We start from the raw sequence: 14,487 nt of genomic DNA, 5'->3' as shown, positions 1-14,487 counted from the left end.
ATACAGTAAGATTTGGATAAGTGGAAATAGTGAAAGCAACATAAAACTCATGGTTCCTGCCATGAGAGGGGCAGGTTTTCAAAGAATTCTGATTATTCAGAGCAATCAGCTATTTGATAGCTGCAATTCACACTTCGAACAGCAGGTGGCACTAGCAGCATATCTATCTAGTTTTACCTCGAACCTATTTTTTTTTTTTTTTTTTTTGAGAGCGTCTCCCTCTGCCCCTTCTATTGCTATTGCCCAGTCATCCAGTGGCACCATCACAACTCACAGCAGCCTCGACCTCCTTGGGCTCAAGTGATCTTCCTACCCCAGCTTTCCAAGTAGCTGGGACCACAGGCACACACCACCATACCTGGCTAATATGTAGTTGGGTATTTTGTTGTTGTTGTTATTGTTGTTTTTAAAGATGAGGTCTTTCTATGTTGCCCAGGTTGGCCTCGAACTCCTGGGCTCAGGTGATCCTCCTGCCTCAGCCTCTCAAGGTGCTGGGATTATAGGCATGAGCCACCATGCCTCATCTTCATTTTTTTAAGCATCTTTTTCACCTTTCTTTTTCAGGAAAAGCAGTGTTTCCCCCTTGATCTTTTAAAATTGTTGTTATTCTTATATAGTGTGATAAGCTATTTCCAGTACTATATGATAAATTATTGCTATTTCACAACGCAGACATGAACTGCCATGGACTGCTTTCATGAAATTTTGAAATTTATTGAGGTTTTGTCTGCTTTCTAGTTCTTTTTTTTTTTCAATTATATAGTGCTGTTCTACTATGGGCCACTGAAACAAGAATATTCCACATCTATGGCCTTTTTTTAAACCTGGAAAGGCCAAGAAGCCTTTGCTAGGATAGTACAGGATACGCATTTGTTAGAAGGAATGAATGTTCAAAAGACCTTGAGCATCATGACGGGAAAACTACAAATGGCTCTGAAATTGCTCCTAAATTGCTTGATAGATATTCTCGTGGTTAATTTAGCAGCAATTGTAATTATATTTTCCAATTATATTTTTGTTGCTCTCACAAGTATCTTCATATATTTAATTTCGTACGCTGCTGCCTTTACAACTAACGATAGTTCCTTCTCCAGCCCAGCTTGGGAAGCCACGAATTTTTTACTGACTTGTGTGATCAGGCTTGAACTATAACATGGTTTGCGATTCCCTTGTATCACAGGTTTGGAGAGTCCCCGGAAGAGTGGATTCAGTCAGTAGGGATAAGATGCTCACTTTGAGTCAACTTCAGGCAAACAACTTCTGTGCAAAATGTGTTTGTGGAAGCACCACCAGTAAAGTCTCCATTGCAACCAGACTCCTGTGGTTAGTATAGAAAGAATGGTGTTGACAGAGATCGCAAAAGCATCCCAACCACAGGGGCGGGGCTGTCATCTGCCGCTGGGCTGGGAGGTGAACTCTGAGGTTCTGCAAATGCATTTTATGGGGGCCTTGGCACCCCCTCGCTGGAAGGGTTCAGAATGACACCATGTAAACCATTGCAAAGGCCGATTCCTCCCAAAGAAGACCCCAGTGACAAGCAAAAGAACAACAATCAGGTTGACCTATTTAAACTTTTCCATAACAAATTATTTGCAAGTTAGAGTCTCTTCTGTGTTTAAAGATGAATAAATTCAGAGAGGAAAACAGAACTTGCATAATTGAAACATTATATATTGAAATATCATATATTCGCCAGGCACAGTAGCTCACGCCTGTAATCCCAGCACTTTGGGAGGCTGAGGCGGGTGGATCATGAAGTCAAGAGACCAAGACCATCCTGGCCAACAATGGTGAACCTCCATCTCTACTAAAAATACAAAAATTAGCCTGGCATGGTGGCACGCGCCTGTGGTCCCAGCTACTCCGGAGGCTGAGGCGGAAGAATTGCTTAAAGCCAGGAGGCGGAGGTTGCAGTGAGTCGAGATTGTGCCACTGCACTCCAGCCTGGTGACAGAGCAAGACTCTGTCTCAATTAAAAAAAGAAATATCATATATTACAGAAGTAGCAAATTAGTAAATTTAATGAATTTCATTAGTATAACATATATCATATGTTATATAAAATATAGAATATCATATATTACATATAATATATATACCATATTCTATACACACACACACACACATGGCCTGTGGAGTCCCTTTACATGTACTTCAAAACAAGAGAAAAAAACTAAATAAAATAGAATTCTGATTTATTCAGCCAGGCACAGTGGCTCATGCCTGTAGTCCTTGTGCTTTGAGAAGCCAAGGTTGGGGGATTGCTTCAGGCCGGGAGTTCAAGGTTGCAGTGAGCTATGTTCACGCCACTGCACTGCAGCCTGGGAGGAAGAGTGAAACCCCATCTCCACAAAAAAATTTTAAAAATAATTAGCCAGGGCCAGGCGCGACGGCTCATGCCTGCAATCCCAGCACTCTGGGAGGCGGAGGCAGGCTGATCACAAGGTCAGGAGTTCGGGAGTATCCTGGTCAACATGATAAAACCTGTCTCTACTAAAAATACAAAAATTAGGTAGGCATAGTAGTACACACCTGTTGTCCCAGCTACTCAGGAGGCTGAGGCAGGAGAATCACTCGAACCCGGGAGGCGGAAGTTGCAGTGAGCCAAGATCATGCGACTGCACTGTAGCCATCCCTTTTACGTATCAGTCCAGATAACTATTTGGTTTTTCTCTACTGACCTTTTGATAAAATAAATTCTATTGATAAGTTTCCTATTCTTGAACTGCTCTTGTACTTGAAGACTAAAACTTATAGCAGGGCACAGGGGCTCACGCCTGTAATCCCAGCACTTTGAGAGGCCGAGGCAGGTGGACCACCTGAGGTCAAGAGTTTGAGACCAATCTCACCAAAATGGTCAAACCCATCTCTACTAAAAATACAAAAATTAGCCAAGGGTGATGGCACACACCTGTGATCCCAGATACTTGGGAGGCTGAGGTTGCAATGAGCCATAATCGCACCTCTGCACTCTAGCCAGGGCAACAGAGTGAGAATCCATCTCAAAAAAAAGTATAAAACTTATTTACCAATCCCGTATCATTCTTTTCATGCAGAACAATATAAGATTCACTAATATTTTCTTTAGTTTTGGATCTCGGTTTGTAGCTGAATTTGTATTATCTTTATAAATATACATGTTTCTTTTTATATTTTTTGCTCTATATTTTAGTGGGCTTGATTGCCAGGATTAGGTTGGTTTCATAAAATAAATGTTTCTTTTATTTATATTTATTTATTTTTTGAGACAGAGTCTCACTTCATCCCCCAGGCTGGAGTGTAGTGACATGATCTTGTCTCACTGCAACCTTCACCTCCCAGGTTCAAGTGATTCTCGTGTCTCAGTCTCGCACGTATCTGTAATTACAGGTGCATGCCACCACGTCCAGCTAATTATTTTTTAAATTTTATTTTTAGTAGAGACAGGGTTTTGCTATGTTGTCCAGGCTGGTCTTGAACTCTGACCTAAAGTGATCCACCCACCTCGGCCTCCCAAAGTGCTGGGATTACAGGCGTGAGTCACCACACCTGTTCTCATTCTCATTTTCCATGGAGCAGTTTATATTACATTCAGCTGACCTGTTCCCTGAACGTACAAAAGTATATGCCTTTATAGCCAGGTCTGGCCCATTTTTCAGCTATAATATTTTGATCATATTTTCTGTTTCTTTTATGCTGTTTCATCGGCTCGGGTTTTCTGTTTCTTGGCTCAATTTTGTTTATTTACATTTTCCTAATGAGTTCTGTTTTCATTGTGATTTTCACTATTTATTATGTAAGAACTATACTGCACATCCTAGTCTTACGTAATTTGCTTTTCACTCTTTTAACTTATCATGTCGGTTTGTGTTTTTCTTTCACTCGACTAGATTCACTAAAAGTCTTCATTTTATTGGCATGTTTCCCCTTAAAATAGCTTACAGAATATTAAACAAAATACATGGCCATTTGAATTTTCCTATTGTTCACATTCTAGGTAAACTTAGGTGGAATTTCCTGTCTTCAAATAATACACCATCCTGAAGAATTCTAACATTTGTACCCAGGCAACAAATCACAACAATTTTACAAAGAAGAAGACTGTATTCAAGAGAGGCCTTTCTGGTAAATCACAGGAGAAATCAAAATGCAACTTCCAAAGCCAGTGTTTGCCCAGAACTTGCTGTGTGGGTCAAGCCCAAAGTTAACAAGGACAAACCATAGTCATCAGATCATTTCTAAAGGGAGTTTGCATCCTGGAAGAGTCTAAGTGAGTTTTCTCTCCTCTTACGGGACTTTTTGCATGTGTGGTATAAGTCATTCAGGGAAACAAAACCTGAGGCATCATTTCATGGGAGGAATGGGCTTGTTTAAATAAGAACTTTATGCCACAGTACATGACTAAGAAACTACGTAAGTAATGAGCCCTAGGGCCCTGTCCTCCTGATTCAGCCAAGCCAGGAAATTGCTGCAAAGCATTTAAAAATTCCTTGTTATTTTGAATGAAGTGAGTTCAGAAATGTTGCTTGAATATGACACAAACAACCCTGGGACAAAGCCAGACTTTGAGACTGAAGATTATACAAAAACAAACAAACAAACACCAAAACCCCAAACTGTAATAATATCCCCCACATTTTAATACTGAAGATTTGCAGTTTGGCTATTACGAGTGAGTATGGCAGTCAACGAGCTGCTTAATTAAAACACTGCCTTTCAAAATATCTTTGAAGAAATTCCAAATCTGGCCATCCAAATGAATATTCCCTAAAACTTGAAGTCACTTTCATTGGTGCTGTAACAATTCTACACTAAACGTAGTTTCTCCCAAGAGGGTAAAGACTGACATTCAAAAACACGAATTCTGAGGACAAGGACCCCTGGAAGGCAACAAATAGCTGTCCCAAGCTCAGTGAGCTAATGAATACGACAGCGTGTAGGGACATTATCCAACTGGTGCTTGTTCTACAGTTTCATCACCCCACCTCCTTTTCCAGCCTCCTTCAGGTATTTTTGGAAGATCTCAAGGTGTACTCACAAATCAGTTGCTCTATTCTGTTTTCTTCTGCTCTGACCTTCACCGGGTGCTCCCACCAGTATCTACTTGGCCTTGCAAATATTTTCATAGACATTGTCAGACCTCCTTCTAACACCCTTATCTCTCAGGCAGGCCCCATGTCACTTCCACTGGGACATCCATGAGGATGCCGCCCTCCACTCTTTAGAAGCCTGCTTGTTTAATGGGTACCAAAGAATTGTTTGTGTGCTGCTGTCTTAGTGAAAATTTTTTATTTTTTGAGACAGAATCTTACTCTGTTACCCAAGCTGTAGTGAAGTGGTGCAATCTCTGCTCACTGCAACCTCCATCTCCCATGTTCAAGTGATTCTCCTGCCTCAGCCTCCTGAGTAGCTGGGACCCTGCTAATTCTTGTATTTTTAGTAAAGTCAAGGTTTCACCATATTGCCCAGGCTGGTCTTGAACCCCTGACCTCTGCTAATCTGCCCGCCTCGGTCTCCCAAAGTGCTGGGATTACAGGCCTGAGACATTGCATTCAGCCAAGTTTGCTGTTTATAGTCCTTATCATTGGAAATAGAATTCGAAGGGCTAGGCCGGTAGAGAATTCCCCAACACAGATATTCACTGCTCTCAGAAGTGCCCCGATCCTCTGATTTCTAGGCAGCTTTTACTATTGGAGTCCTTCTCTTCCCATGACTTCTCTTCCAAGAGCTTCTCACAAATCCTTATGCAAACAGACTTCCAGTGGGAAAGCCCCACCACACACTTCCTTAGTTAAGCTGCTCCTTTTCTGGAGGCCCCCAGCCTTCCAACCCACCCAAAGGGGTGACACTCATAGTTTAGAGCTGGGATTGGCTCTCTAAACTAAGACCCAAGAGCCAATTCTGGCTCTCCACCTGTTCCTGTGCAGCCTGCAAGGTAAGAATTTTTTTTTTTTTTTTTTGAGATGGAGTCTCACTCTTGTCACCCAGGCTGGAGTGCAATGGCACAATCTCAGCTCACTGCAACCTCTGCTTCCTGGGTTCAGGGAATTCTCCTGCCTCAGTCTCCCAAGCAGCTGGGATTACAGATTCCCGCCACCACACCTGGCTAATTTTTGTATTTTTAGTAGAGACAGGGTTTCGCCATGTTGGCCAGGCTGGCCTCGAACTCCTCACCTTGTGATCCACCTGCCTCAGCCTCCCAAAGTGCTGGGATTAGAGGCATGAGCCACGCCACCCTGTGATAACATTTTTTTTTATATTTTTAAATGATAAAGAAAAATATCAAAATAAACAACATTTCTTCCCTTTCTTTTTCTCTTCTCTTTTATTTTCTTTCCTTTTTTTAAGATAAGGTCTCACTCTTATCCCCCAGGCTGAAGTGCATCACAACAATCACAGCTCACTAGAGAGTCAACCTCCCTAGGCTCAAGTGATCCTCTCACCTCAGTTTCTTCAGTAGCTGGAACAACATATGTGTGCCAACACACATGTCTAATTTTTGTATTTTTTGTAGTGATGGGATTCCCTCATGTGGCCGAGGCTGGTCTCGAACTCCTGGACTTAATCCGCCCACCTCAGCCACTCAAACTACTGGAATTCCAGGTGTGAGCCACTGCACCTGGCCAGAATAATATCTCATATGCATAAAAACTACATGAAATTCGCATTTCATATCTGCTGTTAAAAGAAAATGCTTAGCCAAATTAAATTTAACAGTGTAATTGAGCAAAGAATGACTTGCAAATCAGGCAGCCTCCTGAGCAAGGGTAGGCTCAGCAACTCCAGTGCAGCCACATGGTGAAGACCATTTATAACAGAAAAAGGAAAGTGATGTGCAGAAAACAGAAGTGAGGCACAGAAACAGGCAGACTGGCTACAGCTTGGCATCTTGGCATTTACCTTATTTGAACACAGTTTGAACAGTCTGCCCCCTTTGATTGGCCCAAACTCAGTGACTGGCACAAGAATAGGTTTCAGTCTGTTTGCACTTCCATTAAGGTTGCAGTTCACTATGTACAGAGAAACCTTTAGGCTTAACTTCAAATATGTAAGGAGGCAGGTTTAAGCTAAACTTGATCTAACACAACGAATGAAGTTTTACTGTTCGCAACCACACTCAATTCATTGTACATATCGCTTACAGAGGCTTTCCTGCCACAGCTGCAGAGTTGAGTGGTTCCAATAAGACCATAAGGCCTGCAAAGCCTAAAAAATATACAGAGTGGGTCCTTTATGGTAAAAGTTTGCAGACCTCTGCTTTAGAGCATGGACCCTGGAGTCAGGCTGTCTGGGTCTGCATTTTTTTTTTCTTTTTGCCACTAATTAATTATCTAGGTAATTTCTTTTTTTCTTTTTTTTTTTTTTTTTAGATGGAGTTACCCAGGCTGGAGTGCAATGGCGCGATCTCGGCTCACCGCAACCTCCGCCTCCTGGGTTCAAGCAATTCTCCTGCCTCAGCCTCCTGAGTAGCTGGGATTACAGGCACATGCCACCATGCCCAGCTAATTTTTTGTATTTTTAGAGAGACGGGGTTTCACCGTGTTGACCAGGATGGTCTCGATCTCTTGACCTCGTGATCCACCCACCTCAGCCTCCCAAAGTGCTGGGATTACAGGCTTGAGCCACTGTGCCCAGCCCATGTAGGTAATTTCTTAACATCTCCTAAGCCACATTTGGGAGGTGGGAGTGACCAGAGAGTTATATATACCTCATTAGGTTGTATGGGATTAAACAAGTTGACTTAGAGCCAGTACTTCTTACTTCATACACAGTTATTATTGTAACTTTACCATTGGTGGCTGTGAAAAATAAAATCGTTCTGGTATTAAATGCAAATTCTGGATTAAATGCTTATTTTCTTTCCTTCTTTCTTTTTGAGATGTAGTCTCCCTCTGTTGCTCAGGCTAGAGGGCAGTGTGCAATCTTGGCTCACTGCAACCTCTGCCTCCCAGGTTCCAGCTATCCTTCTGCCTCAGCCTCCTGAGTAGCTGGGACTACAGGTGTGCACCACCACGCCCGGCTTATTTCTCTATTTCTAGTAAAGATGGGGTTTCTCCATGTTGGCCAGGCTGGTCTCAAACTCCTGACCTCCGATGATCCACCCACCTCGGCCTCCCAAAGTGCTGGGATTACAGGAGTAAGCCACTGCGCCCAGCCTAAATGCTTGTTTTCTTAACTGACCACAAATAGGAGGAAAAATCTGCTGAATATGATGACCATCTAAACAAGACCATCACAGTGTCTGTGTGACCAAGGAACTGAGGAATGAAACTTTACTCTTGTCACAAAAAAAATGGTCAGATTTAGGCAAATAACTTCCTGCTCTTGCTACATAGCCCAGAGACTTTAGCAATCAAGTCTTTTTCTTTATTTTGTTTTGAAGAATTTTGAATAAAAGTTTTCATTTATTCAGGTTCTTCCGTGGTCATTTTCCCTGTACATCTGTGACTCCCTCTAGTCATAATCATTTTGTGGCATAGACATCGAATTATTTTCATTTAATCTTAACATTATACATTTTCCATGTTTCTTCTTAGTTTTTATCATCTCTCTTTTTTGGCTGGGGTGGGGGGGCAGGCGGGAACACAGTCTTATTCTGTCACCTTAGACTGGAGTGCAGGGCTGTCACTCCAGCTCACTGTAACCTCCACTTCCTGGACTCGAGCGATCCTCTCACCTCAGCCTCCTGGTATTACAGGCACACACCACCACACCCTGATAATTTTTGTAGGTTTTGTAGAAACAGGGTTTCACCATGTTGCCCAGCCTGGTCTCGAAATCCTGGGCTCAAGTGATCTGCCCACCTTGGCCTCCCAAAGTGTTGAGATTACAGGTGTGAGCCACTGCACCCAGCCCATCATCTCTTATTTTAAACAGTTTTATGAAGATAATTTTTCAGCGTATATAGGAATCAAGACATACAGTAAATGAATATAGTTTTTTAAAAATCAAATAGTTTGATTTTATTTTCCCTAAATGTGCATCTAGTTTTCAGTGAACTAATGCCTTCTTACTGCTCACATCATCAGCCTCTCCCAAAAGTGGCCTCAGCTTATTTAGACACAGTAAAGAACATTTCAGAAACAAAACCAGAAAAAATAATTCTGCCATGTTCATGAAAAAGGTAAATCATAAGTATAAATCTCCTTGTGAGAGGGATGAGGCAATAATAGCATTCTAGCCCTGAGCATCATCCTCCCATCCATCAAAGAAGCCAGACCCCCACAGCCACATGGCAGAGCCATGTGCAGACCCAGAGATACTCGCCACCTAAGTCACTGCAGAGTGGAGAGTGAATAACGATGCTGGAATCCCTGGGGCCTATGACTAGGGTGATTGTTTCCTTTGTCCTGCTAAGCTCATGGGTCCCTAAATTACAATGTATCACTTTCTCCTGGCTTACTTAGAACCATCCTTAGAAGCCTGCAAAACACTGCTTAGACCGATCACACTATTTTTATTATTATCATTGTTTTGGTAGTTCCATCAGCCACTCACCCATATAGGATCAAAGAATGAACTTTGTCTATCTAGAGAGAGAGAGAATAAGAGACACTTTAAAAGAATCCACAGCATCTCACAGAGAAGCCATCAGATCAACCCGATTTGACAAAACAGACTTGGTAATCAACAGGGCAGGTGAGGCCATTGCCAGTTCTCTTCACATCTTGTCTCTAAGGCATTGTAAGGGGTAGTCACAATACTCATGTCAAACTAACCCTCCAAGTCACTTATTCTCATTTCTTTCTCCATGGTCCCTTGGACCCAAGGAACACTCACAGGCATAAGTGTGTTTGTATTTGTGGGGGTTTTGGAGTCTGAAGATCTCTGATTGTGGAATATGTTTAATGCTTCTTCTGAAAAGATATCAGAGGGAAAAGAAAAGGATATTTCTGGGCATCATGCTGTCATTCCAACTACCTGTCTGGTTGACTCTCTAATTTTAAGCCTCATTCTAATAAATGACTTTGAATAGCTCTGCTTTTATGATTTGAAAGGATATTCAAACTGGCATTTAGCCATCTGATATAGCAAAGTGAGTGGATTTCAGTTTTTCAGAAGGAAAAGATAAACATACTGAAAGCTGTAATTAAAATTTTCCATTTTCCTCCAACTGTCTTGAAGCAATTGTTGGCAAATCTGAAATCTCCAGTGCCCCAAATCAAACCTCAAGTATTGGAAAAAGAAGACTTCAGTGCAAGCGTGGGATGAGGTGGTTGAAATCGCTTTGGCAGAAACCCAGTTCCGCTGGATAAGAGCATGAACATTCTGATCTATATTAAATTTGAAATATACCATGGTCAGAGAACGGAGGTCATCCACTTTCCCTGAGCACAGAGAGCCCATGTACCTTTGAGAAGCTCTGAATCCACAACAGGCAGGTCATATAATCCAGTGCAGAGTGCTTTATCTCTTAAGGGGCCACATGGAGAAGTTGCTGAAGAAGGTGTAAAGAAGTGAGTCCTAAAGAAATATTGAAAGGAAAACTTCAATCGAGCAACTGGGACAGGAAAGGGTAAAGACAAGGCAGGTATCAATGGTGACCAAGACAATGGCAACTCTACTCACTAGTTGTCCAAGCCCCAAACCTTAGAGTCATTCTTTTTGTTTTTAATTAATTTTTTTAGAGGCAGGGTCTTGCTACGTCCAAGCTGAAATATAGTGGCAATTCACAGGTGCCATCCCATTATTGATCAGAAAGGGAGCTCAAGAGGGAGGTGCCACCTGGAGCCCAAGGTAGTTCAAATGTGAAGTCTTGGCTACAGGATCTTTGTCAAGAAAATACAGTTGGTGACAGAGAAAAGACAAGGATGGCTGGGTGTGTGGCTCTTGCCTGTAATCCCAGCACTTTGGGAGGCCCAGGTGGGCGGATCACAAGGTCAGGAGCTCCAGACCAGCCTGCCCAAGGTAATGAAACCCTGTTTCTACTAAAAACACAAAAATTAGCTAGGTGTGGTGGTGTGTGCCTGTATTCCCAGCTATTCAGGAGGTTGAGGCAGGAGAATCACTTGAACCTGGGAGGCGGAGGTTGCAGTGAGCCAAGATTGCACCATTTTACTACAGCCTGAGCAACAGAGCAAGACTCCATCTCAAAGAAAAAAATAAAAAGAGAGAAAGAAGGAAAGAAAAGACAAGGATGCATCCGGTCCCTTTCTACACAGGGATGCTCTCTGGGCTGACGGCCGGTTAAAATAGGGAGGTTTTGGGGTGGATATTTTCCCCTCGATGTGTAGGCCTAAATTTCTTCAGCTAAGGAGGAGAACTGGAGTTTCAGGATATAGGACTTCTAAATTAGGGCTTTCCAAATAATTGACCCACTCCAATTTTGACCTGGGTCTGTTCACCCCTCCTGAGGCAACCTGGTGGTCACCTGCTCCCAGGATGTCACCATATTGATGTGAAAATTAGTGCACACACCTGATCGGCATAGCTCACTGCAGCCTGGAACTCCTGGGCTCAAGCAGCCCTCTTGCCTCAGCTTCCCGAGCAGCTGGGATGACAGGCACCTGCCACCTAGTGGCTTAAGAGTCATTCTTGACCCAGGTTGTATCTCGCATTCAGGGGCAAAAACCAAGGGGAGTGGGCCCTGATGTGTGTACAATAGGGGTAGGGCTCTTAAAAAAATGCAAGTATAACTCTTTCTAGGGGAAAACTTTCCAAAAAAAGAGACTGAAGCATACTGAGAGCGTTAGAAGTCTCACAGGGGTGAATCCCCCTGCTGTTCATGTGGCCCTTCTGTTGGTTCTTTTTCGTGCAGTGATGCAGTCATAGCTCACTGCTAGCCTTGACCTCTTGGGCTCAAGCAATTCTCCCACCTCAGTCTCCTGAGTAGATAGGACCACAGGCAAAGCCACCAAGCCCAACATATATATACAGTAGAGGAGGGTCTCACTATGCTGCCCAGGCTGATTTTGAACTCCTGACCTTAAGCGATCCTCCCACCTTAGCCTCCCCAAAATGCTGGGATTGCAGGTGTGAGCCACCACATCTGGCCAGGTTCTAGTTTCACTTGTGTCAAGAACCCAACTTCTTTTTCCCCTCCACCCCTATCCTCCTGGACCCAACTACCTTCATGTCTTGCCTGAATAACTGAACTAACCACCCACCTCCATCCATGGGGACTTCCTTTGCCCGGTTACAATGGAATCACCACAGCAGGCAAGTTCAACATGTCCCAGCTTGGCTCCAAGCCCTCCGAACCTCTCTTGTAGTGGTGATATACAAAGTCCATATGCCTGCCAGGGTTCTGTTCTATCTGGCACTCCCCTGCCTCTGACACCAAGTTTCCTCTCACCTGTTACTCAGCTATCACCACCCAGAATTCCTTCCTGACTTGGGAACCTGCCAAACCCGCTTGGTGTCCTTTGCATTTGCTGTTCCTTTTTTTCCAGAATCCTTTCCCCTGGAATCTTTACTTCCTTCAGGTCTACACCTCAACCTCAGCTTAGCAGACCTGCATTCCCAGCCCTCTCCATCTAAACAGCAGCACCTTGAACGTCCTATCCTCCCTGCTTCCGATTTTCCTCTAAGGCTTACCCTCGTTTGCTGTACGTTTCCTTATTGTCTTCTCTCCCCGTCTAGACTGGAATCTTTGTGAAGGCAGATATTTTACTGTACTCACCGTTGCACCCCCATTCTTAGAGCAATGCCTGGCACTTAATGCGTAGGCACCTAATATTTGCGGGAAGAAGGAAAAAGAAATGACCTAACCTGGGAAATTAGAATCATGATATACTGATGGAGGAAGAGAAATTATTTTGGGGAAGATGGTGGAATTCTTTCCGGGTGTCACAGGAATTTCTTAAATTATCGTTAATCATTGTGAATAAATACCTATTGGTTGATGAAGAAGAAAAGCCAGCTCTAGTAGTTACGCACCGTGACTAGGACTTTAAAAAAAACCACCAAAGTTAAAATGCACTAATTGTGCAGTGAAACTTTACTGTTTTGTATATTTTTACTACCTGTCTTTACTACGTTTGTTTTCCTTTCTTGCATGTTCCAAAAACGCTTGAAAACCTTCGCAGACTGCAAGGAGGATATAATTTCTCTCTAGAGGCATCTTCTTCGATGACGAATGTAATTAAGTTGGTCATTGACTCCAGTTGCAATGTTACTTCTAAACAAGGTAGTGGAACAAACCCTGGATTTTCATTCTCCAGGAAACAGTGAATTCATAGAGGGGAGCTCCAGAGAGGGCGCCACCTGGAGCCCAAGACAGTTCAAATCCGCAGCCCCAGCCTTGGGATCTTCCTCAGGAAAAGGCAGTCGGTGACGGAAAACAGACGGGGATGCTCTCTGGGCTGCTGGCTGGTTGGGAGAGGGAGGTCTCGGGGTGAACTTTCCCCTGGGCATGAGGTCTAAATTTCCTCAGCTTGGGGTTGAGGGGGTGGTCCCCGGAGTTTGTTGATACAGGACTTCCAAATTAGGGCTTTCTAAACAACTTCCCTGCAGAGGATCCCCTAGGAAACGGCCCGATACTTCTGAGGAGAACGCCTCCCTCGCACTCGTTCTCTGGCTGATAAACGTTCTGCTTTCCAGGCTCTAAACGGTGGTCTCGGGAGATCCAGTCTACTCCGAGTCTGGCTTCCGGAGGGGATGAAGGCAGCGGTCAACTGCTCATTCATTCAACAAATATTTATTGCGCGCCCGCTGAGTGCCAGGCACTGGCGGTGCCCCGGGGCAAGAAGCGGCTCTCGCTGATCCTTTCCGCTCCCCAAGGGCCCGGCGCGCGCTGTGGGAGCGCAGCCCGCACTCCTCGCCGCCCGGCCTGCCTGGGTGTGCCCGGCGCCTCCAGAGCAGCCCTCTGTCCGGAGCCGGACCCCCGGGACCCAGTCTCCGGGTATCAGCCGGGTGGGGAGGGCGGAGGAAAGGCAACACGCCGCCAGCGCCAGAGCCCCGCCGGCCGGGGAAGCCGCTCCTGGGAAGCGCGCGAGGCGGAGCCGCCGTCGGCCCCCGCCCGGCAGAGCGCAGAGAGCGGCGCAGGCGGGAGAGGCCGGGCGCCCGCGACTCGGAGGCGGCCCAGGCGGACGGAGGGCGCGGCCGGCGGGAGGGGCCGGGGCGGCGCCGGGAGGGGCGCGCACGGCTGCGCGGCCGCCCGGCCCAGCAGGTGACCGCGGGCGGCGCGGGCACGGGCGCGGGCGGTGCGGCGGGGAGGCGGCCCGCGGAGTCCAGCGAAGTTTGGCGGAACATGGCGGAAGCGCCCGGGGCACGCAGGAGCGCAGCGCCGCGGCGGCCGGAGCCTGAGGAGCTGTAGCCGCCTCAGTCGCCGCTCCACAGCCGCGGGGCGAGGTCGCCGCCATGGCCCGCTGGATCCCGACCAAGAGGCAGAAGTACGGGGTTGGTGAGTGCGCGCCCCACTTCGTCCAGGCCCGGCCCACCCGGCCAAGTTCGCCGGCAGCGGCCCTGCCAGGCTTGCGGAGAGCCCGGCGGAGGACCCCGGCCGGGGCTCGACCCCGCTGCCCTGCCCGCTGCGCAGCTCTGGGAGCCAGGGTCGGTCGGAGCCCT

At 45.5% G+C, this 14,487-nt stretch overlaps 1 protein-coding gene across 4 annotated transcripts in view; it reads left to right on the top strand.

Annotated features, from left to right (window-relative positions):
- The first annotated feature begins 13,949 nt into the window (after positions 1-13,949).
- Positions 13,950-14,487, top strand: part of DOCK5 (dedicator of cytokinesis 5) — a 219,064-nt gene continuing 218,526 nt past the window's right edge. For 2 of the 4 annotated variants that reach the window (XM_078347202.1, XM_078347201.1), the window contains exon 1: positions 13,950-14,089. Coding sequence is in view for 2 of the 4 variants with exons in the window: in XM_008979098.6 (XP_008977346.2) it covers positions 14,281-14,323 (43 nt within the window). In the remaining 2 variants the exon portion in view is untranslated. Of the gene's footprint in view, positions 14,324-14,487 lie in introns of all 4 variants that reach the window. The other 2 variants (XM_008979098.6, XM_078347200.1) reach the window with 1 other exon arrangement.

Source organism: Callithrix jacchus, chromosome 13 (genome assembly GCF_049354715.1).
Source record: "Callithrix jacchus isolate 240 chromosome 13, calJac240_pri, whole genome shotgun sequence".
Classification (NCBI taxonomy): Eukaryota; Metazoa; Chordata; class Mammalia; order Primates; family Cebidae; genus Callithrix; species Callithrix jacchus.
Note: the sequence above shows the minus strand (reverse complement) of the source record. Positions and strands in the feature narration are given on the sequence as shown.